The following is an 18,220-nucleotide window of genomic DNA, read 5'->3' on the forward strand; positions in this document are numbered from 1 at the left end:
GGAAGCAGGAGGGAGCTTGGCTTCTTTAAGAGCACGCCTGGAGACATGTTTGGATGTGGCAGCTGGGGTCTGGGAGGTGGTGCTAATGGCAGCTGGTGGGTCGAGGCCAGGGATGCTGTTCAGCATCCTGCATTGCGCCAGTCGCCACCACAGGGAACTGTCAGCAGTGCTGGGCTTCGAGGGCAAGTTGAAGGAGTGGGTGAGGCCAGAAGGAAAGGAGATGGGCGAGGCGAGGTGGCCGGGATCTGATCACGGAGGGTCTGGTGGGTCCTTCTGTTGGATGAGTTGAAAGTCATGGTTAAAGGTTTTAACAGGCGAGTGACAGGATTTGATTTGTACTTTGAAAGGTCTCACAGGCTCCTCTGTGGGGAGTGGATGGTTGGGGGGTGAGTGTGGCAGCAGGAAGACCGTTTCATAGATTCTCATTGTGGCCGTGGGTAGGGATGGCTCATGCCATGGACTAGAATGGTAACAGTTGGTACCAAGCAGTAGATGGACTAGGGATAGATTTCAGAGCTGGTGCGCGTGGTGCTTGAGGGACTGAAAATGTTTTTACTCTTTTCATATCGTCTATGCAAGAAGAATGGGATTCAAGGCAGAGGGCACTCAAAAATGTTTTTTTATCTACTATTTAGCAGAGAAAAATCTTTCAAGTCTGTCAGGAAACTAGAGAATACGCCACTGGATTCCCTCCTTCTTTTACTTTACCCTGAGCCACATTTTTCAACGTAAATTAATTATTTAGTAATTTTCTCTCTCTTGGTTTGTTTCCGTTTCTTTCATGAAGTTCGTTTACAGAATGCTGGCATTTAATAGAGTTGGAGGCTATTGCAATCAGTGAGCTTTTATTGACAGATATTTTCCTGAAGTTTCCATTAAATACAGTTTTATTTTCCCCTTTTGTTGAAAGTAGGGCTGTTGAAGCATAATTCTTCTTTTGTTAATAAACAACAACTTCATTTTAATAGTTCTTTCTCTTGAAGAATTTACTGTTAGTTTTTTTTTTAATTAATTAATTTTTGGCTGCCTTGTGTCTTCGTTGCTGCGCGTGGGCTTTCTCTTGTTGCGGCCTGTGGGGGCTACTCTTTGTTGCCGTGCACGGGCTTCTCATTGCAGTGGCTTCTCTTGTTGCAGAGCACGGGCTCTAGGCATGCGGGCTTCAGTAGTTGTGGCACGTGGGCTCAGTAGTTGTGGCTTGCAGGCTCAGTAGCTGTGGCTCGCAGGCTCAGTAGTTGTGGCTCGCAGGCTCTAGAGCTCAGGCTCAGTAGTCGTGGCGCACGGGCTTAGTTGCTCTGCGGCATGTGGGATCTTCCTGGACCAGGGCTTGAACCCACGTCCCCTGCATTGGCAGGCAGATTCTTAACCACTGCGCCATCAGGGAAGCACCCCCCTTTTTTTTGTAATGTATATTTCTAATGTGGAAAAAAAGCTGGGTATGGAATAGGATGTTGACTGGGAATTTTCCCTTTGCCAGTGGAGAAAATTTTTTGGTTAAGAATTTTTATTGTGCAAATGATCATGAATTAAAGATGAAACATTTAAAATTTGAAAACTTTTTCTTGAATTTAGGAATCTGATTTGGTCTCAGTAAATTTTTTGATGTACGATTACAAAAGGAAAAGTAAATTGTCTTTATAGCCAGAAACTGGTTTATTTGCTCTTTGTCATTGACTAGCTGATGAGAGAATATCCTTTTCCCCCTCCTCTCTAATTATGTACCAAGCTATTTTAGCTTTAATGTTTTAGTTATGATAAATCCCCTTTAATGGAGAAGCTTAGTGTCAGCATTTTCCTATGCTTTCTTTGAGGAAGGAGTTTTCATATGCAGATTAGAACTCACACGTGACCTGTGTCTTTCGTTGTGACAAACCACTTGGTGCCAGAGAGTGAAAATTGCTCAAGTGATAGCAATTTATTTCAACATCAGATTAGTGTGAGACCAAATAGAATGCCACTGGAAAGTAAATCTTCAGCAGAGTTTTCCCCAAATGTAAAAGGATTTTGAATCAGTATCTTTATGCACGTAACCAAGTTGCCTTTAGTAAATCATGCTGGTAAAGTCTGCCTTTCTACTTTCCTAAAATAGAGGCTTTTTAACCTAAACCATGGGACCGGTGTCCGAAAGATGTTTCACACCAAATAAAACCTGAAAACACAGTTGACTTGGTTTCCTCTCAACATTTTGTTTGTTTTGATTTAATTAAAACAAAATTTTAGGGGCTTCCCTGGTGGCGCAGTGGTTGAGAGTCCACCTGCCGATGCAGGGGACACGGGTTTGTGCCCCGGTTCGGGAAGATCCCACGTGCCGCGGAGTGGCTGGGCCCGTGAGCCATGGCCGCTGAGCCTGCGCGTCCGGAGCCTGTGCTCCGCAACGGGAGAGGCCACAGCAGTGAGAGGCCCGCGTACCGCCAAAAAAAAAAAAAATTTTAGAAAGGGTATATTTTAGTACAACACAGTGAATGAATTAGTTGAAGATAATGAAAATACACCCATGGGTAAAAGTAGAATGAAAGTCTGTCTGAATGGCAGCAGCAGCTTTTCCTGACAGTTTTGCACATTTTCTCTGTTGTTGTTTTTCTCCGAGGCCCTCCCTGGCTGTTTCCAGATTTCCGGTGCACTCTTGATTTTTTTACTTTTTTCTACCGTAAATGATTTTTAGATTTTTGGCATTGCATTTTTACCAGTTTCTGTTGATTAGACTAAATCGTAATTTTGGATATAGTAAAGTTAACATTTCTTTTTTACTGAGGGGAATTTTTTTTTGGTTTTAAGTTAAAAATTACATTTTAAGTATAAATTGGATATTGGATACTCACAATATCATGGAACTGCGTTGTCTCTGGTTCTTGATTTAGACTCTGCTCTAGGGAGTTAAATATTACTTTTCTTGATAATGTAGAGAAGGACTTATCCCTGATTTATAGAACATGGAGCATAGAGTTGTATATCATGTGAAAATGTTACTTAATTCTTTTTCACGATTTTATGACTGATTGAAGAATTATTTCCGTGAACTCTTTCTTCCTTCCACTTAACACCTGTGTTTACGTGGAATGACGGGTGGGTTACATGTAACCCTGACTGCTGTGGGTGGCATGGGGGGCCGAATGCAGTTGCTGGGGTGTGCGTTGGGCACACACCAGGGTCTCCTCAGTCCAGGGGGCCTCGAGCGGGTCAGTCCTATCCACAGCTCTGTAAGTGGCACGTGCAGGCTCTGATCTTCCCGTCCCCATGTGCAGTTCCTGGTATGTCCCTTGTTCTTTTGAGCAGGGCTGGATTTTTATATTCTTAAATTTGGCAAAATATGTAAACAGTGACAGCTTACTTTAGAGAACTTTTATATAGACCCTCAGTTTATACATTATAATTTAGCATCATAAAATGTCATCATTTTTCTCCTACCGAATGATTTTAAATGTCATCAGCCTCTAATTCAGAAGCAGCAATATGTGCATACGGACAGCTCAGGACCTCAGGAAAGGAACACTGAATTTTGTAGGTAGAGAATTTCCTGTAGAATTTTCTCCTTGTTTCTAGCTTCTTTTTCAACCTGTTTTCAAGCAGAGTAATAAGTTATAAGAGTGTCACCCTCTCTCGGTCTTTCATGTGTACGTAAATAGAGAGGAACGCAGCAAGCCGAGGGTGTGGGTGATTACCTTCTTCTCGGACCTCCACCTCTGCTTAGTGTATCTCAGTTGTTCTATAAATAGTACGAAGCCATAAATGCAGTGATTAAAGCAGTTACTTATGACAGAATTGAAGGAAAAAGCCCTTCTGTAAGTTTTAACGTTTTAGCATTAATAATCATGTTAAAAACATTCCATGTGATTTAAATAAACATATGACATTTCTGGGTTTAACATTTTCCAAAACTAATTTAGAAAATTGTGGTCTCTCTTTGGGTACCTGGAGTTTTCCACATTATTATTATGATATTTTTAGTGGAGGAATTCTCGTGTAAGAATCTTACATTCTAAATATAATTAAAGAAAAAGGAGTCTGTAAGAAGCGCTAAACGTGGACTTTGCTTATTGCATACTATCTTCTTAAGAGTCCTTCTAACAGCACAGACATTCCTCCCACACAGCACATTACATTAACCAGATTTGCACATACTGTGGTCATTTAGGGGCATCCTCTGCATTGTGCAGATCGCTTTTTGTTGTAACTACTTGCTGATCTGGAACCAGCATTCAAAATGAAACAGAGGGACTTCTGGTTTCCAGTTATGCATGTAAGGAGTTTGGAAGTTGCCACTGCATCTGAACAACAAGTAAATAGCTGAACAGACTGAAAAAATCAACAATCCTTCTTGGATCCGTAGGGGAGAAGGTAGGATGAGACTGGAGAGGCAGGTGAATACAGGGAGTTGTGGCTTACCTGAGCAGGACTCACACGTGGAGACCAGCGGGGGACCAGTGCCTGGCAGGAGAGCTGGGCCGTGCTTGGTGAATTGCAGGAGGCTCAGTGTGCACAAGTCTGAGGATTAAAAACTCCAGGGGATCCAGTCATGGGGGGCCCCCACCATATGGGGAGATTTCTCTGCAGAAGCCAGACCAGGTTCCCACAATAAATATCTGAGAAAAATTCCCTTGGGCTTCTGGCAGGGGGAGGGGAAAGGAACCATTTTGAAATAGTTCTAACTATTGTTCCGTTCTAACAAGGCCTGCACGCAGGGGAAACTAGTTAACCAGAGCCCAGCCTGCTGGGGTGCCATCAGAGTCTGACTGACCTGGGGAAGGGAAATAACCAACTCTAGCTGGCTCTAATCATGCTGTCTCACCCAAAGGGGTAGAAAAAATCCTGAGGAGCACTCATGAAGTTCACAATCCCGAGGCCCAGGTTCAAGAAAGACTGAGACCCAATCAAAGGACTCCAGAAAGCTTCCTCTCCCTCACCTCACCACCACGTTACATAAGGTTCATTTACAGCAGTTTCTTTTACCTAGCACACCATGTCTAGCTATCAAGAAAATACTACGAGGCATACCAAAAAGCAAAAAAAAAAAAAGAAGAAGAGACATAGGAAGCATCAGAACCAGCCATGGCAGTAATGTTGGAAGATCAGACTGGGAACTTTAAACAACTAGGATTAATATGCTGAGGACTCTAGTGGATAAAGTAGGCAGCAAGCAAGAACAGATGGGCAAGTTAAGCAGAGAGATAGAAATCCTAAGAAAGAACCGAAAAGAAATGTTAGAGCTCAAAAACACTGTAAAAGAAATGAAGAATGCCTTTGATGGACTTATAAGTTAGACTGGACACGGATGAGGAAAGACTCTCTGAGCTTGAGGATATATCAGTAGAAACCTCCAAAACTGAGAAGCAAAGAGAACCAAAGACTAAAAAAACGGAACAAAATATCCAAGGACTATGGGACAACTACAAAAGAGGTAAAATACATGTGGTGGGAATACCAGAAAAAGAAAGAGAGAAAGGAACAGAAGAAATACTTGAAACAGTAATGACTGAGGATTTCCCAAGTTAATGTCAGACACCAAACCACAGATCCAGAAAGCTCAGAGAACACCAAGCAGGATAAACACCAAAAAAACTACACCTGGACATGGAATTTGCAAATTACAGAAAATCAAAGGTGAAAAAAAAAAATCCTGAAAGAAGCCAGGGGGAAAAAACACCTTACCTACAGAGGAACAAAGGTAAGAATTACATCTGACTTCTCAGAAACCATGTCAGCAAGAAGAGAGTGGAGTGAAATATTTAACATGTTGAGAGAAAAAAACGCACCAAATTCTGTACCCTGTGAAGTTATCCTTCAAAAGTGAAGGAGGAATAAAGATTTCCTCAAAGAAACAAAAATTGAGGGAGTTTGTTGCCAGTAGACCTGCCATACAGGGAATATGAGAAAAGTTCTTTAGAGAGAAGGAAAATAATAGAGATCAGAAACTCAGATCTACATAAAGAAAGGAAGAGCATCAAAGAAGGAACAACTGAAGGTAAAATAAAACTTTTATTTTTCTTCTTCTTAACTGATGTAACATAGAAGTTTGTTCAAAAAACTAATAGCAACAGTATCCTTGAGTATGTACGCTTTTATGTATTTTATACACGTTGCTTATGTATGTTTATATATAAGTGAAATAAGTGGCAGCAATGATTCAAGGGACGGGAGGAAGGAATTAAGATTATTTGGTTATTACAAGCTACTCACAGTATCCGTGAAGTGGTATAGTGCTATTTGAAAGTATACATGGATTAATTGTAAATTAATATATCGCAAACTCTAGGGCAGCCACTAAAAAAAGTAGAAAAAGAAGTATAACTGACGTGCTGAGTAGGAAAGGAGAGAAAATAGAATCATATAAAATGCTGAATTAAAACCACAAAAGGCAGAAAAAGAGTGGAAGACAAAAATAGGAGCGAAAGAGCTTCCCTGGTGGCGCAGTGGTTGAGAGTCCACCTGCCAATGCAGGGGACACGGGTTCGTGCCCCGGTCTGGGAAGATCCCACATGCCGCAGAGCGGCTAGGCCTGTGAGCCATGGCCGCTGAGCCTGTGCGTCCGGAGCCTGTGCTCCGCAACGGGAGAGGCCACAACAGTGAGAGGCCCGCGTACCGCAAAAAAAAAAAAAAAAAAAAAAAAGGCGGAAGAAAAGGGCAACAAATAGGAAACAGAAATGAATATGGTACATATTAATCCAGCTGTATCAGTAATCACTCTGAATGTCAGTGGTCTAACTGCACCAAGCAAAAGATAGATCATCAGAGCAGATCGAAAAGCATGACCCAACTCTGTGTAGCCTATAAGAAACCCACTTTAACTATAAAGACACATATAGATCAGAAGTAAATGAATGGAGGAAAATATACCATGCTAACACTAATCAAAAGAAAGAAGAAGTAGCTATATTGCTTTCAGACAAAGCAGACTTATAAGTAAGGAAAGTTTATCAGGGATAAGAAAGGTCATTCTGTAAAGATAAAGGGGTTAGTTCTCCAAAAGGACATAATAATTCTTAACATGTATATGCCTAACGACAGCGCATCAAACTATGTGGAGCAGAAACTGATAGAACTGTAAGGAGAAATAGATGAATTCTATCATAGTTGAAGATTTCAGCACCCCACTTTCAGAAATGGACAGATCCAGCAGGCAGAAAATCAATAAGGACACAGTTAAGTCAACAACACCATCAATCACCTGAATAGAATTGACATCTATAGACTACCTCATCCAGTACCAGCAGAATACACATTTCTCTCAAGCTCACATGGAACATTCACCAAGACATTCTGGGCCATAAAACCCACCTTAACACATTAAAAAAAATAGGAATCATGCAGTGTCAGCTCTCAGACCACAGTGGAATTAAAGTAGAAATCAATAACAGGAAGATAACTGGAAAATCCCCAGATATGTGGGGATTAAACAACACTTCTAAATAACACAGAGGTCAAAGAAGAAAACTCAAGAGAAATTTAAAAATATTTTGAACTAAGTGACAATGAAAATACAGCTTTTCAAAATTTGTGAGATGCAGTGCAAGCAGTGCTTAGAGGGAAATTTATAGCACCCAATGCATATATTAGAAAAGAAGAAAGCTCAAGAGTCGGTAATCTAAGTTTCCAGCTTAGGAAATGAGAAGAAAAGAGCAAATTAAATCAAAGTAAGCAGAAGAAAAGAAGTAAGAATAAAAAAACAAGGAAATTGAAAATAGGACATTTGTAGAGAAAATCAAGGAAACCAAAAGCTGTTTTTTTGAAAAAATTAATGATACTGATAAGCCTATAGCCAGCCTAAGGAAAAAGGAGAAGGCACAAATTAACTAGTGTCATAAATGAAAAAGGGAACATGACTACAGATCCCATGGAAAGTAAAAGGATAATAAAGGGATACTATGATCCCCTCTCACAACTCCTTTGTACTGGAAGTTCTAGCTAATGCATTAAGACAAGAAAAGAAAATAAATGGTATACAGATTGGGAAGGAGGACATAAAACTGCCTTTGCTTTCAGATGACATGACCGTGTATATAGAAAATCCTAAAGATTTGACAAAAACAAACAAACAAACAAATGTCCTGGAACTAATAAGCGATTACAGCAGGTTGTAGGATATGATATTAATACAGAAAAGTCAATCACTTTCCTGTATACCAGCAATGAACAGGTGGAATTTGAAATTAAAAACACAATACCATTTACATTAGCACTTCCCCAAAATGAAATATTTAGGTATAAATTCAACAAAATATGTATAAGATCTACATGAGGAAAACTTTTAAACTCTATGAATGAAATCATCGAAGAATTAAGTAAATGGAGAGAGATTCCATGTTCATGGATAGGAAGATTCAATATTGTCAAGATGTTAGTTCTCAACTTGATCTATTGATATAAATTTAATGCAATCCCAATCAAAATCCCAGCAAGTTATTTTTTTTTTTTTGGACATGGACAATCTGATACTAAAGTTTGTATGGAGAAGCAAAAGACGCAGCATAGCCAACACAATATTGAAGGAGAAGAACAAAGTTGGAAAACTGACACCACCTGACTTGAAGACTTATTATAAAGCTAAGTAATCAAGATAGTGGGGGTGTGGGTGAAAGAGTAGACAAATGGATCAATGGAACAGGACAGAGAGCCCAGAAATAGGGCCCCATAAGTATAGTCAGCTGATCTTTGCCAAAGGAGTAAAGGCAATACAAGGGAGCAAAGGTAGTCTCTTCAACAAATGGTGCTGGAACAACTGGACATCCACAAAAACTGACTCAAAATGGATCATGAACCTAAATGTAAAACACAGAACTCCTAGAAGAAAACATAGGAGAAAATCCAGATGACCTTGGAGCACTGTGATTTTTACGTGGTTCGTGGTTTTACATAGGAAAATCGTTCATAAAAACAAAATTTGTGTGTAATACTCAGAATCATGATAAAAGCTGGAGGAATAACTCAGCTTTAAACTATATGGCATCTGAGAGAGGAGAAGGGGGTGCAGGGGGGGGACTTCAGCGGGGAGAAGGCAGTTCACACGAGGTGGGAAGGCAGATGTTTGATGACAGATGCTTGCTGGGCCCGCGGGGACAGTGGGACGCACAGAGGACTCTGGTCTCCCGGCCCTGTGCAGCTCCCCCCAGCGCCGACCCGTGTGCTTTGTAGATCTCCGGTGACAGTGCCCTTCCTGGACCAGGGCCTTTGTCTGAGTTCTTTAGGCAGTTAAGGGGCAGGTAAGAAGCGAACTTGCCAAGGCTTTTGTTTTTTTAAAAATAATCAGCCTAAAATAATCCTCATGTTGAAGAGACACACATTGGGTAGCAAATTCTGTTCCCCTACAAAGTCATGGATGAAGTTTAAAGAGAAGAGAATATTACACTTCTCAAATTTTGCTTCTTAGGTAGTAGAAGCAAAGAATTAATGTCCAGCTCCTGTAGATTGCTGGTACAAATCGGATACCCTTTGAGTGAATTATGCGTTGAATTTTTACTGTATTGATCTTCGTGTTTAGCGAGACTGACTCAATACTCAGGTTAACTCACTTAAGTAACTCTTCTGGCCTCCTATTAGAGATGCATTGTCATCCCCTGAAGAAAAGTCCGTAGTCACTTTTTCTCTTGCCTGACAGTGACGTAACCTTAACACGAAGAAATTATTCACACCTGTTATTATTTCCTACTATAAAGATAGGCGCAGTGTCTGCTTTCTGCACCTTTCTGGCCTCTTTTTGGAGGCCGCGCAGCCTCACAGTAGAGAGAGGAGTGGACCTGAGCCCCGGCCCGTGCACCTGCCCGCTTTGCTCCTGAGCAGGTGATTGCAGCTTTCCCTCCCCTGTCGATGGAGATGAGAATGCCCACTCCCAGGATGCTGCAGAGGTGAGAGGATAAGGGTGGGCACACCTGTACTCAGGTTTCCACGGTGGCCGGTAACAAAGTGCAGACGTAGCCACCTTTGTGTGTTCCCAGCCCCAGGCTACTGGTGTCCGGACTGCCCTGTGCCTGGGGTCACACAGGACTCAGAGGCAGCTTGGGTGAATCTTGGGAATGTTTTAATTGACCACATTTGATGTCAGGACAGCAGACCACAACCCTTTACGAGCCGAACCCAGGAGTAGATTTTCTCCAAAGCTTCGCGCAGGCTGGGTCCTCTCTCTGTAGGACAGGATCTTTTTCAGTTGCGCCTTGGTTCAGCTCCCTCTGAATTTAACAACCCACATGCCATAGCAAACAACAATTTCAGGAAAGCCTGAGGAGGAAATTTGATTCTTCTGTCCGCGGGTCCTATCTGGGCTCTTCTCCCAGTAGACTTGGTGTCCTGTGACCTACCTCAAGTAGGGCTCGCAGAGTTCCATCTGGGATTCTTGATGTGCGGGTTTTTAGTTGAACCCTTGACATCTATGCGTGTTCTTGTCCTTCGCTTAAATCCTAGCTTGCATAAACCCTACTTAGCAGACAAGGAAAAGGGGCCCTGGTTTTTGTACTCACCGAGCAGTAAGGTTGTGAGGCAGGGAATGCCCCGTGGCCACCTTGTATGCAGGGAAAAAATGAGAGTGTAGTGGATGGAGCATTATTATTTATCTGTAATAAAGACCTTTGACCAGGAAAACAAGAACAGAAGACATCGGGGAGGAAGCTATGGCTGGGCGTGTTTTTAGATTTTTGTTTAAAAAAAATTTTTTTTTTAATGTGGACCATTTTTAAAGTCTTTATTGAATTTGTTACAATATTGCTTCTGTTTTATGTTTTGGTTTTTTGGCCGAGAGGCAGGTGGGATCTTAGCTCCCCGACCAGGGATCAAACCTGCGTCCCCTGCATTGGAAGGTGGTGCCTTAACCACTGCACCGCCACGGAATCCCCCTGGGTGTGTTTTTAAATTCTCTGCTGGAACAACTCTTCTTCCCTCTGTTTTAATCCTCCTGCTGTGACCCTACTTCAGCAACGCCTCTTATGTGAGGAAATCAGTTATCGTCCCCACGTCCCGGTATTCACTGTTGTCCCCTGAGTGTTAGTTGGGTCCTGGCATGGGAGATGAACCACAGCCCTAAGGGACTAGATCCACCTGGTGGTTCACAGCGTGAGCTCTGGGCAGCTTTGCCAGGCTCCGGAATGTAAACCCAGTCCTTATTCCAAAACTCAAGCTTTTCCCTTTTTATAGGAGGGGATCTTTTAAATATTCTTAAAAGATCTCTTTTTCTGGTCCGTATTAGGTAGTTCAAAAACGAAAGTTTAGGCAAATCCTTCATAGGAAAATAGGGAAAAGATTGTTTTCTGTCCTGGAATCAACAGTGTTATCTGTATGCAATTTAGAGTGAAGTATACACAGACCATTCAAATAATTTTCTGAAGTAGAACGTCACCTAAAACATTTGGAGACCACTGCTCTAAGCCACAGTTGCCCCGTCTGTAAAATGAGAATACTGCTTCTCGGCTCTGGTGATGGTTCTGTGGATTCAGTAGGACCATCTTGGTGAAGGTTTCAGACTCTGCCAGTGCAGAGTAAGTGCTGGGTAACTAGTAGCTCTGATTAAGTGTCGTGATTCTGGATGTTATTTTCAGTGATTGTTTTCATGTGCTCTTGTGTAAATCCTTAGAGATGAACACTTGTACTTTCTAACGTCAGGAAATGTGTTTCTCATGTATCAGGCCACTTACTTGGAATCATACGTATGTTGATTTTGAACTTGTTAGATTGCAGAAGTGGTGGCAGCAGACACAACTCTCTAAACAGGAAAGCAGATGTTGCCGGTGATCGGATGCAGAATTACTTGTTTGTGTGTGTCATGCCTTGTTTGTCTGTGGTTCATGGAGTGTTTAAAATTCATACAGTACAGGTACTTTTGAAATTTGGACAAGATTAGTTTTCTGGGGCTATTTTACTAGTGTTTAGATGTTAAAGTAAGCATAGACGACAGTGTATATTGATTGTCCTTCAATTTTGAAAGAGATTCTTTGTTGTTTCAGTTCTAATCTCCCTTGCTATCTCCTTCCTGTGTTTCAGGGAGTATCTTGGTAAACAGCTCCAGTCTGAGCAACCGCAGACTGCAGCTGCCCGGAGCTGAATGGGCGCTCAGCCGCGGGGTCTCCAGCGCCCCTTCGCCTGGGGCAGAAGACCTGGAGTGTGAGTCTCAGTGATTAGAACAAACAGTTTCTCATTTTACGTGTCATTTTCTTCTGTTGTGTAGCTTTCCCCAGTGCTGATTTCAACCCGAGTGTTTGCCCGTTACTTTGTATTAAGGTAGGTGCTCTCTGTATCTAAGGAAAACATTACTGTTACATATACAGCTTGTAATTTCTGTATTTATTGTTCTCTGGGAATGAATATAGAATTATTAAAGGATTCTCACTCCAAATATGTTTTTGTCTTTCCTTGTTCCTGACTTGGCCTTTAACACAAATACCTCTTGTCCCAACCAAATTGGGAGAATTGTATTTGCAAAATAGTGAATGGTAAATAAATGTTTTGAAATTATATGTATCTCTGTCTTCCATCCGTCCGTCCATCCACATCCATCCGTCCGTCCATCCACACATACACACTGCGGCAATCCTCTGCTAATATTCAGAGAACTTTAAAATGTTAAATTAACTCGACGTGATGCTGTGGTCTAGAAGATTTGCTTGTGGAGCACAGTGAGGAATTTTAGCTTTAGATTATTTTCATTGATTTCCTGTACTTTTATTCTTGGATTTTGGTACCTCAAGTCTGTTTTCTTTTAATACGCTTTGGTTTAAATGTTGCCAGTAGATATTTTATCCCAACCCCAGCCCCAGCCCCAGCCCCTTATTCTGGAACGCCAGGCCTTCAGCGGGACATCCATGGCCTGTACGTTCATGTCCCCCAGATCTGAGCCTTTTGTTTTTAACCGTATGGCCTGGTCTCTCTGAGTCTCATTTTTCATTCATTTTCATTTTATTTTCACTTTTCATTCCTTGCAGTTCTCTGAATGTTGAGTTGTTGAGTAAAGGTTGTAAGGCTAATAGACAGTTTATTTGATAAGTTTTTCTTCTACAGAGAGACACTCATAGGATCCATCTCCTGCTTAAGGATGAAGGATTGTCTCATTTTCAACGTAGAGATCTTGTGGGAAGAGTTAGTTGAAATAATGGTCGTCGGTGGGTTCATGTGACTCAGTGATTTTTCTTAGAGTTGACTTCCTATTTTCCAAGAAAATAGGTAGTCTGATCAAACCAATTTTTTTCTTGACTGAAAGTTCTAAATTTTTAAAACTGCTTAGACCCAGACATTTTTACTTCTTAAATGTGGAAGAATACTAGCCAGTGGAATTATAGATTCTGCATTAGCAAAAGATCAGTTTTCATGTTAAGGTATTAATGGTCTGCAAAGTTATTAGGTTCTTAAGACACTCAATTTCTAGAAGTTCTGGTAACCAGAGACAGTGAAATCTGAATTCATAAGAACACTTTGATTCTCTGATGTCGTACTTTCTGATTTTAGTTTCATTTTGCATAGCCCTGTATTTACAAAGTAGACAGTCGTCCTGGTGGAAATCATTGGTGCTCTAATCCCCGAGAAGTGCTTTTGTACATGGGGGGCAATACTCCCATGCCCATGTTTTAATTATTATCCCAAATATTAAAATTAACTCTCTCTAGGCACTTTTTTCCTTTTAAATCTTCACACTCAGCTTATAGAACTTATAACAATTACAAAACAATCACTTTCATTTTTTTCTGTGCTTAATGTTTTTACCATTCAGTGATTAAATCCTCCTATAAATATAATGCCACTTTCACTTTCAAGTAAACCGCAAACACTAACAGAGTGGAGTTCTAACTCTGACAAACAAAATCTAAGTAGGTAACCCTTTTTTTAAAAAAAGACCAGCTAATATTCTATCCATTGACAAGCTATAAGCCATATTTGGGTACCCAAGTGTCAAATTCCAAATCTGTTCTGAGAATCACCTCTTTTTTTCTTTTCCTTCCAGTTTTATTGAGATATAATTGACATGTAGCACTGTGTAAGTTTCAGGTGTGCAGTATAATGATCTGACTTAACATGTGTCATGGAATGATCATAGTAGGTTTAATGAACATCTATCATCTCATATAGATACAAGATTAAAGAAACAGAAAAAATATTTTTTCCCTATGATGAGAACTCCTTAGGATTTACCCTCTTAACAACTTTCATATATAACATACAGCGGTGTTAGTTATATTTATCATATTGTGTATTATATCCTAGTGCTTATTTATCTTACAGCTGGAAGTTTGTACCTTTGACCACCTTCATCCAACCCCTCTCCTTCCACCCCCTACCTCTGGTGACCAGATGTCTGATCTCTTTTTATATGAGCTTGTTTGTCTTGAAGTACAGTTGACCTACGACACTGTGTTAGTTTCTGTTACACAACATAGCGATTTGATATTTCCATACATTTCAAAGTGATCGCCACAATAAGTCTAGTTACCATCTGTCACCATATAAAGATATTACATAGGGCTTCCCTGGTGGCGCAGTGGTTGAGAGTCTGCCTGCCGATGCAGGGGACACGGGTTCGTGCCCCGGTCCGGGAGGATCCCGCATGCCGCGGAGCGGCTGGGCCCGTGAGCCGTGGCCGCTGAGCCTGCGCGTCCGGAGCCTGTGCTCCACAACGGGAGAGTCCACGACAGTGAGAGTCCCACATACCAAAGGAAAAAAAAAAAGACTACATAATTATTGACTCTATTCCCCACACTGTACACATCATACTTGTGGCTCACTTATTTTGCACCTGGAAGTTTGTACCTCTCTCACCTATTTCTCTCCTCCCTCATCCCCTCCCCTCTGGCAACCACCTGTTGGTTCTATCTATGACTCTTGTTTCTATTTTGTTACATTTATTTGTTATTTTTTAGATTCCACATATAAGTGAAATAATACAACAGTATTTGTCTTTCTCTGACTTATTTCACTTAGCATAATACTCTCTAGGTCTATCTGTGTTGTCACAAATGGCAAGATGTTCTTCTTTTTTAATGGATGAGTAATATTCCACTGTATATATATACCACATTCCATTTGGTTGCTTCTGTATCTTGGCAGTTGTAAATAGTGCCGCTGTGAACACTGGGGTGCAGGTATCTTTTTGAATTAATGTTTTCATGTCCTTTGGTTAAATACCCAGAAGTGAAATTGCTGGATTGTATGGCAGTTCTGTTGCTAACTTTTTGAGGAAACTCTGTACTGTTTCCCTTAGTGGCTGCACCTATTTATACTCCCACCAGCAGTGCATAGCATAGGGTTCTCTTTTTCTCCACATTCTCACCAGCACTTGTTTTCTCTTGTCTTACTGATAATAGCCATTCTAGCAGGTGTGAAGTAATAGCTCATTGTGCTTGTGATTTGCGTTTACTTGATGATTAGTGATGTTGAGCATCTTTTCCTGTGTCTCTTGGCCATCTGTGTGTCTTCTCTGGAAAAATATCTATTCAAGTCCTCTACCCATTTAAAAATTATTTTTAACTTGTTTTATTGTTTAAAAAAATTTTTTTTTGGAAAACTTCTTTTTTGGGTTTTATTGACTCTTATATTTTAAAAGATGTGTGAAAGGGACATCTCACTGGCAGGTAAAGCTTGTTCCCTCACATTGTACCGGGACAGTCACAAATACCAGATTTATAGAACATATCCAATTGAAAAAAATCTTCACACTTCCTGTTTAGCCACATCGGAGTAATTGAGGTTAGTTTTTATATAGTTAAAATGTAAATAATTTTGTACCTTCTAGGTGTCAAATCTTGGAAAGCACAGAGCCAAGTTTTGATGCTTTTGATTTTTTTGATAATTGCTTAAAAGGTGCTCCATTCTCATCCTTTGCCTTTGAAAATAGAGAATATTTGAGACTAAAATTGGAAAACATTCAAAGTTAGTAGGTGTCAGTCACTTTCCAAATCTGAACCTTGTGATGAAATCACTTTTGAGCTTGAAATTTCTCCCTTATTTTGCTGTACGCAGTGTTCGTTCTGGTTAAGAGATGTGGCTCCTTTAACTTTCTGAACAAGTTTCCAGTGGAAAAGTCAGTTGGAAAGAAGACTGACTTTTACTGCAAATGTTATGTTACTTCAACATTCATGCAAATCCGACACTGAGGACACATTCTCTTTCAATTCTTAGAAGAGAAAGAGAGTTGATTACTCTTCCAAAAATAGAAGAAAAGTGGAAGAAACATTTCTATGATTGAAGGAACGCTGGTTCTAAGATGCTTTACCTTCTGGTACCTGTCTGTGCCTTTGTCTCTTTCCTCTCTCAAAGGAAGAAAGAAAATATCAGGGAACTTAGCTGAAAGAACCAATGTACAAAAACTATTGAATAACCATGTATCAGGTAGAAATAACATATTTGTGACAATATCACAAAGGTTGCAAGGAGGAGGAAATGGAATTATACTCTCAATGAGGTTTTTACATGGTACATGAAGGGGTATAACATGTAGACTCTGATGAATTAAGAATGCACATTTAATTCCCTAGAGCAGCCATTAAAACAATAAACTAGGAGGTCCAGCCAAAGAACCATTAGCGAAGATAAAATGGAACACTAGAAATACTTGATTAACCTGAAGAGAGGGTGGGGGCAACAGAAACAAAGAAGAGAGGGGCCACATAGAAAACAAATTGCAAGAAAATAGATGTAACCCAACAGGAACAATACGTTACAGAAGGGGTCTGGGAATCCCACTGTTACACATCCAGAATTTTAACTTCAGGACACCCGCTGGCTCCAGTTCCTGAGACTGGGGAAGAGGGGGTGGGTGATCTGGAGTGCTAAGTGACTCACTTCTATCACCTTCCCCCTGCCTACCCCTTGGCAGGCTGTTATTAAAGGAGAAAAGCAGAAACCTAAGTCAGTTGCCATTTGTCCATCTGCTCTCCTGTATTTGCTGTCATCTCTCTTGTTCTCTTTGTCTTTGTGGGTTTATTCCTTTTGATTTGTTTTTATTTCTTTTTTTATCCATTGGAGCATTTGAGTGGGGTTGGGTAGGAAGCCGAGAGAAATGCATGTGTTTAGCTCACCATGTTTAACCTGAACTCCCAAAATTTAATCAAAGTTGACATGTAAGATCCATATTAGAATAAGCCTAGATTAACCCTGGGAGTAAGGGGGCAGATGTGCCAGTGTGTATGGCCTCAGAGTTGGAGGGATTTTTGAGTCTGTCCATTCTAACAATGTTTAACATTTGAGGTTGTGCGAATTAAAATTAGTACGTGTAAAGGAGTGAGAACAGATTGTAATCATTACATGTGACTATTTTATGTAGCATGATAGACAGATATCCTGCCTCTTCTCAATGTATACCAGTGACAGGCTACCTGTTTTATTGCAAACAGCTCTAGTTAGGAGTGTTTTCTTGCTTTGAGACAGTATCAGTTTCTAGTAAATTTCAACATTTGGGGCAAGGTCTACCTTTGGAATAACAGAACGAGTCCTATCCTTAAGATTCTATTTTCTTCTAAAACGTTTCTTCTACAGTAATTATTCTTGGCATTTAAAATGTCTCTATTTGAATGCTGAACATCTGAGACCAGATTCTGATGGAGTAAAAGGTGAAGCAAACGAGCCGTGTGATGTGTTAGTGGGTGAGGCTGGGACCCTTCCCCCGGGTGGCACAGACATCAGGAGCAACTGTTGGGAGCAAAGATTGAAAAAGTGAGGTTTTTTGCTCTGAAGAGAGCAGCCGTGCCCGTAATCCCCCCAGAGCAGTGGTCCTGCCTGGGGCTTTGTGCAAGGATGCTGCCTTGGTGGCGCCCTGCAACCCTCTGCACCCGCACAGCTGACGGCTCGGAATGGGGGCCTGACCCAAAGGCAGCAGATCAGGAGACGGCCATGGCCGGGCCGGGGTGTGGTCCAGTCTGGGTGCGGGCCCGGGAGGATAGTCATGCTGACCCAGACCTCTCCTTTGAGATGTTGGCATGAGGCTCAGACGAAAGTAATAGGCAGTGAGATGATACACACGGGAGAATACCTAGAAAACCCTCAGCAGAAATCCCTGAGGCAGAGAGGAGAGGGGGGAGGTGAGCTGGGTGACAGCGGGGCAGGAAGAGTGGGGCCATTGGTGCCCATCATCAACCTGGCAGAAGGCCAGCATCCCTGAGGCACAGGTGTGTGGTCCTGGGTGATCACAGGACATAAGGTCCATATGTAAACACACATTTCTCTGTGCTGGCAACCAACAACAGGAAACTGAAATTGAAAATAGTGTAAAAACAGTAATTGGCAATGTTAGAGACCGTGGTTAATCTGCTATCCCGTGTCCCTT

The 18,220-nt window shown here is 41.2% G+C and overlaps 1 protein-coding gene across 9 annotated transcripts in view; it reads left to right on the forward strand.

Moving 5' to 3' along the window:
- ATP6V1H (ATPase H+ transporting V1 subunit H) overlaps nt 1-18,220 on the forward strand; it is a 128,992-nt gene that overhangs the window by 84,520 nt on the left and 26,252 nt on the right. For 5 of the 9 annotated variants that reach the window (XM_089899159.1, XM_022556844.2, XM_022556846.2 and 2 more), the window contains one exon: nt 11,956-12,307. The exons of the other annotated variants lie outside the window; for them this stretch is intronic. In XM_089899159.1, the coding sequence (XP_089755285.1) occupies nt 11,956-12,016 (61 nt within the window). In that variant the 3' untranslated portion in view covers nt 12,017-12,307. Of the gene's footprint in view, nt 1-11,955; nt 12,308-18,220 lie in introns of those variants that run through there. 9 annotated transcript variants of the gene reach the window in all.

The sequence above is a fragment of the Delphinapterus leucas genome, chromosome 17 (genome assembly GCF_059928025.1).
Source record: "Delphinapterus leucas isolate spDelLeu-1000000601 "Yukka" chromosome 17, BTC_Dleu_Yukka2, whole genome shotgun sequence".
In the NCBI taxonomy this organism is placed as follows: domain Eukaryota; kingdom Metazoa; phylum Chordata; class Mammalia; order Artiodactyla; family Monodontidae; genus Delphinapterus; species Delphinapterus leucas.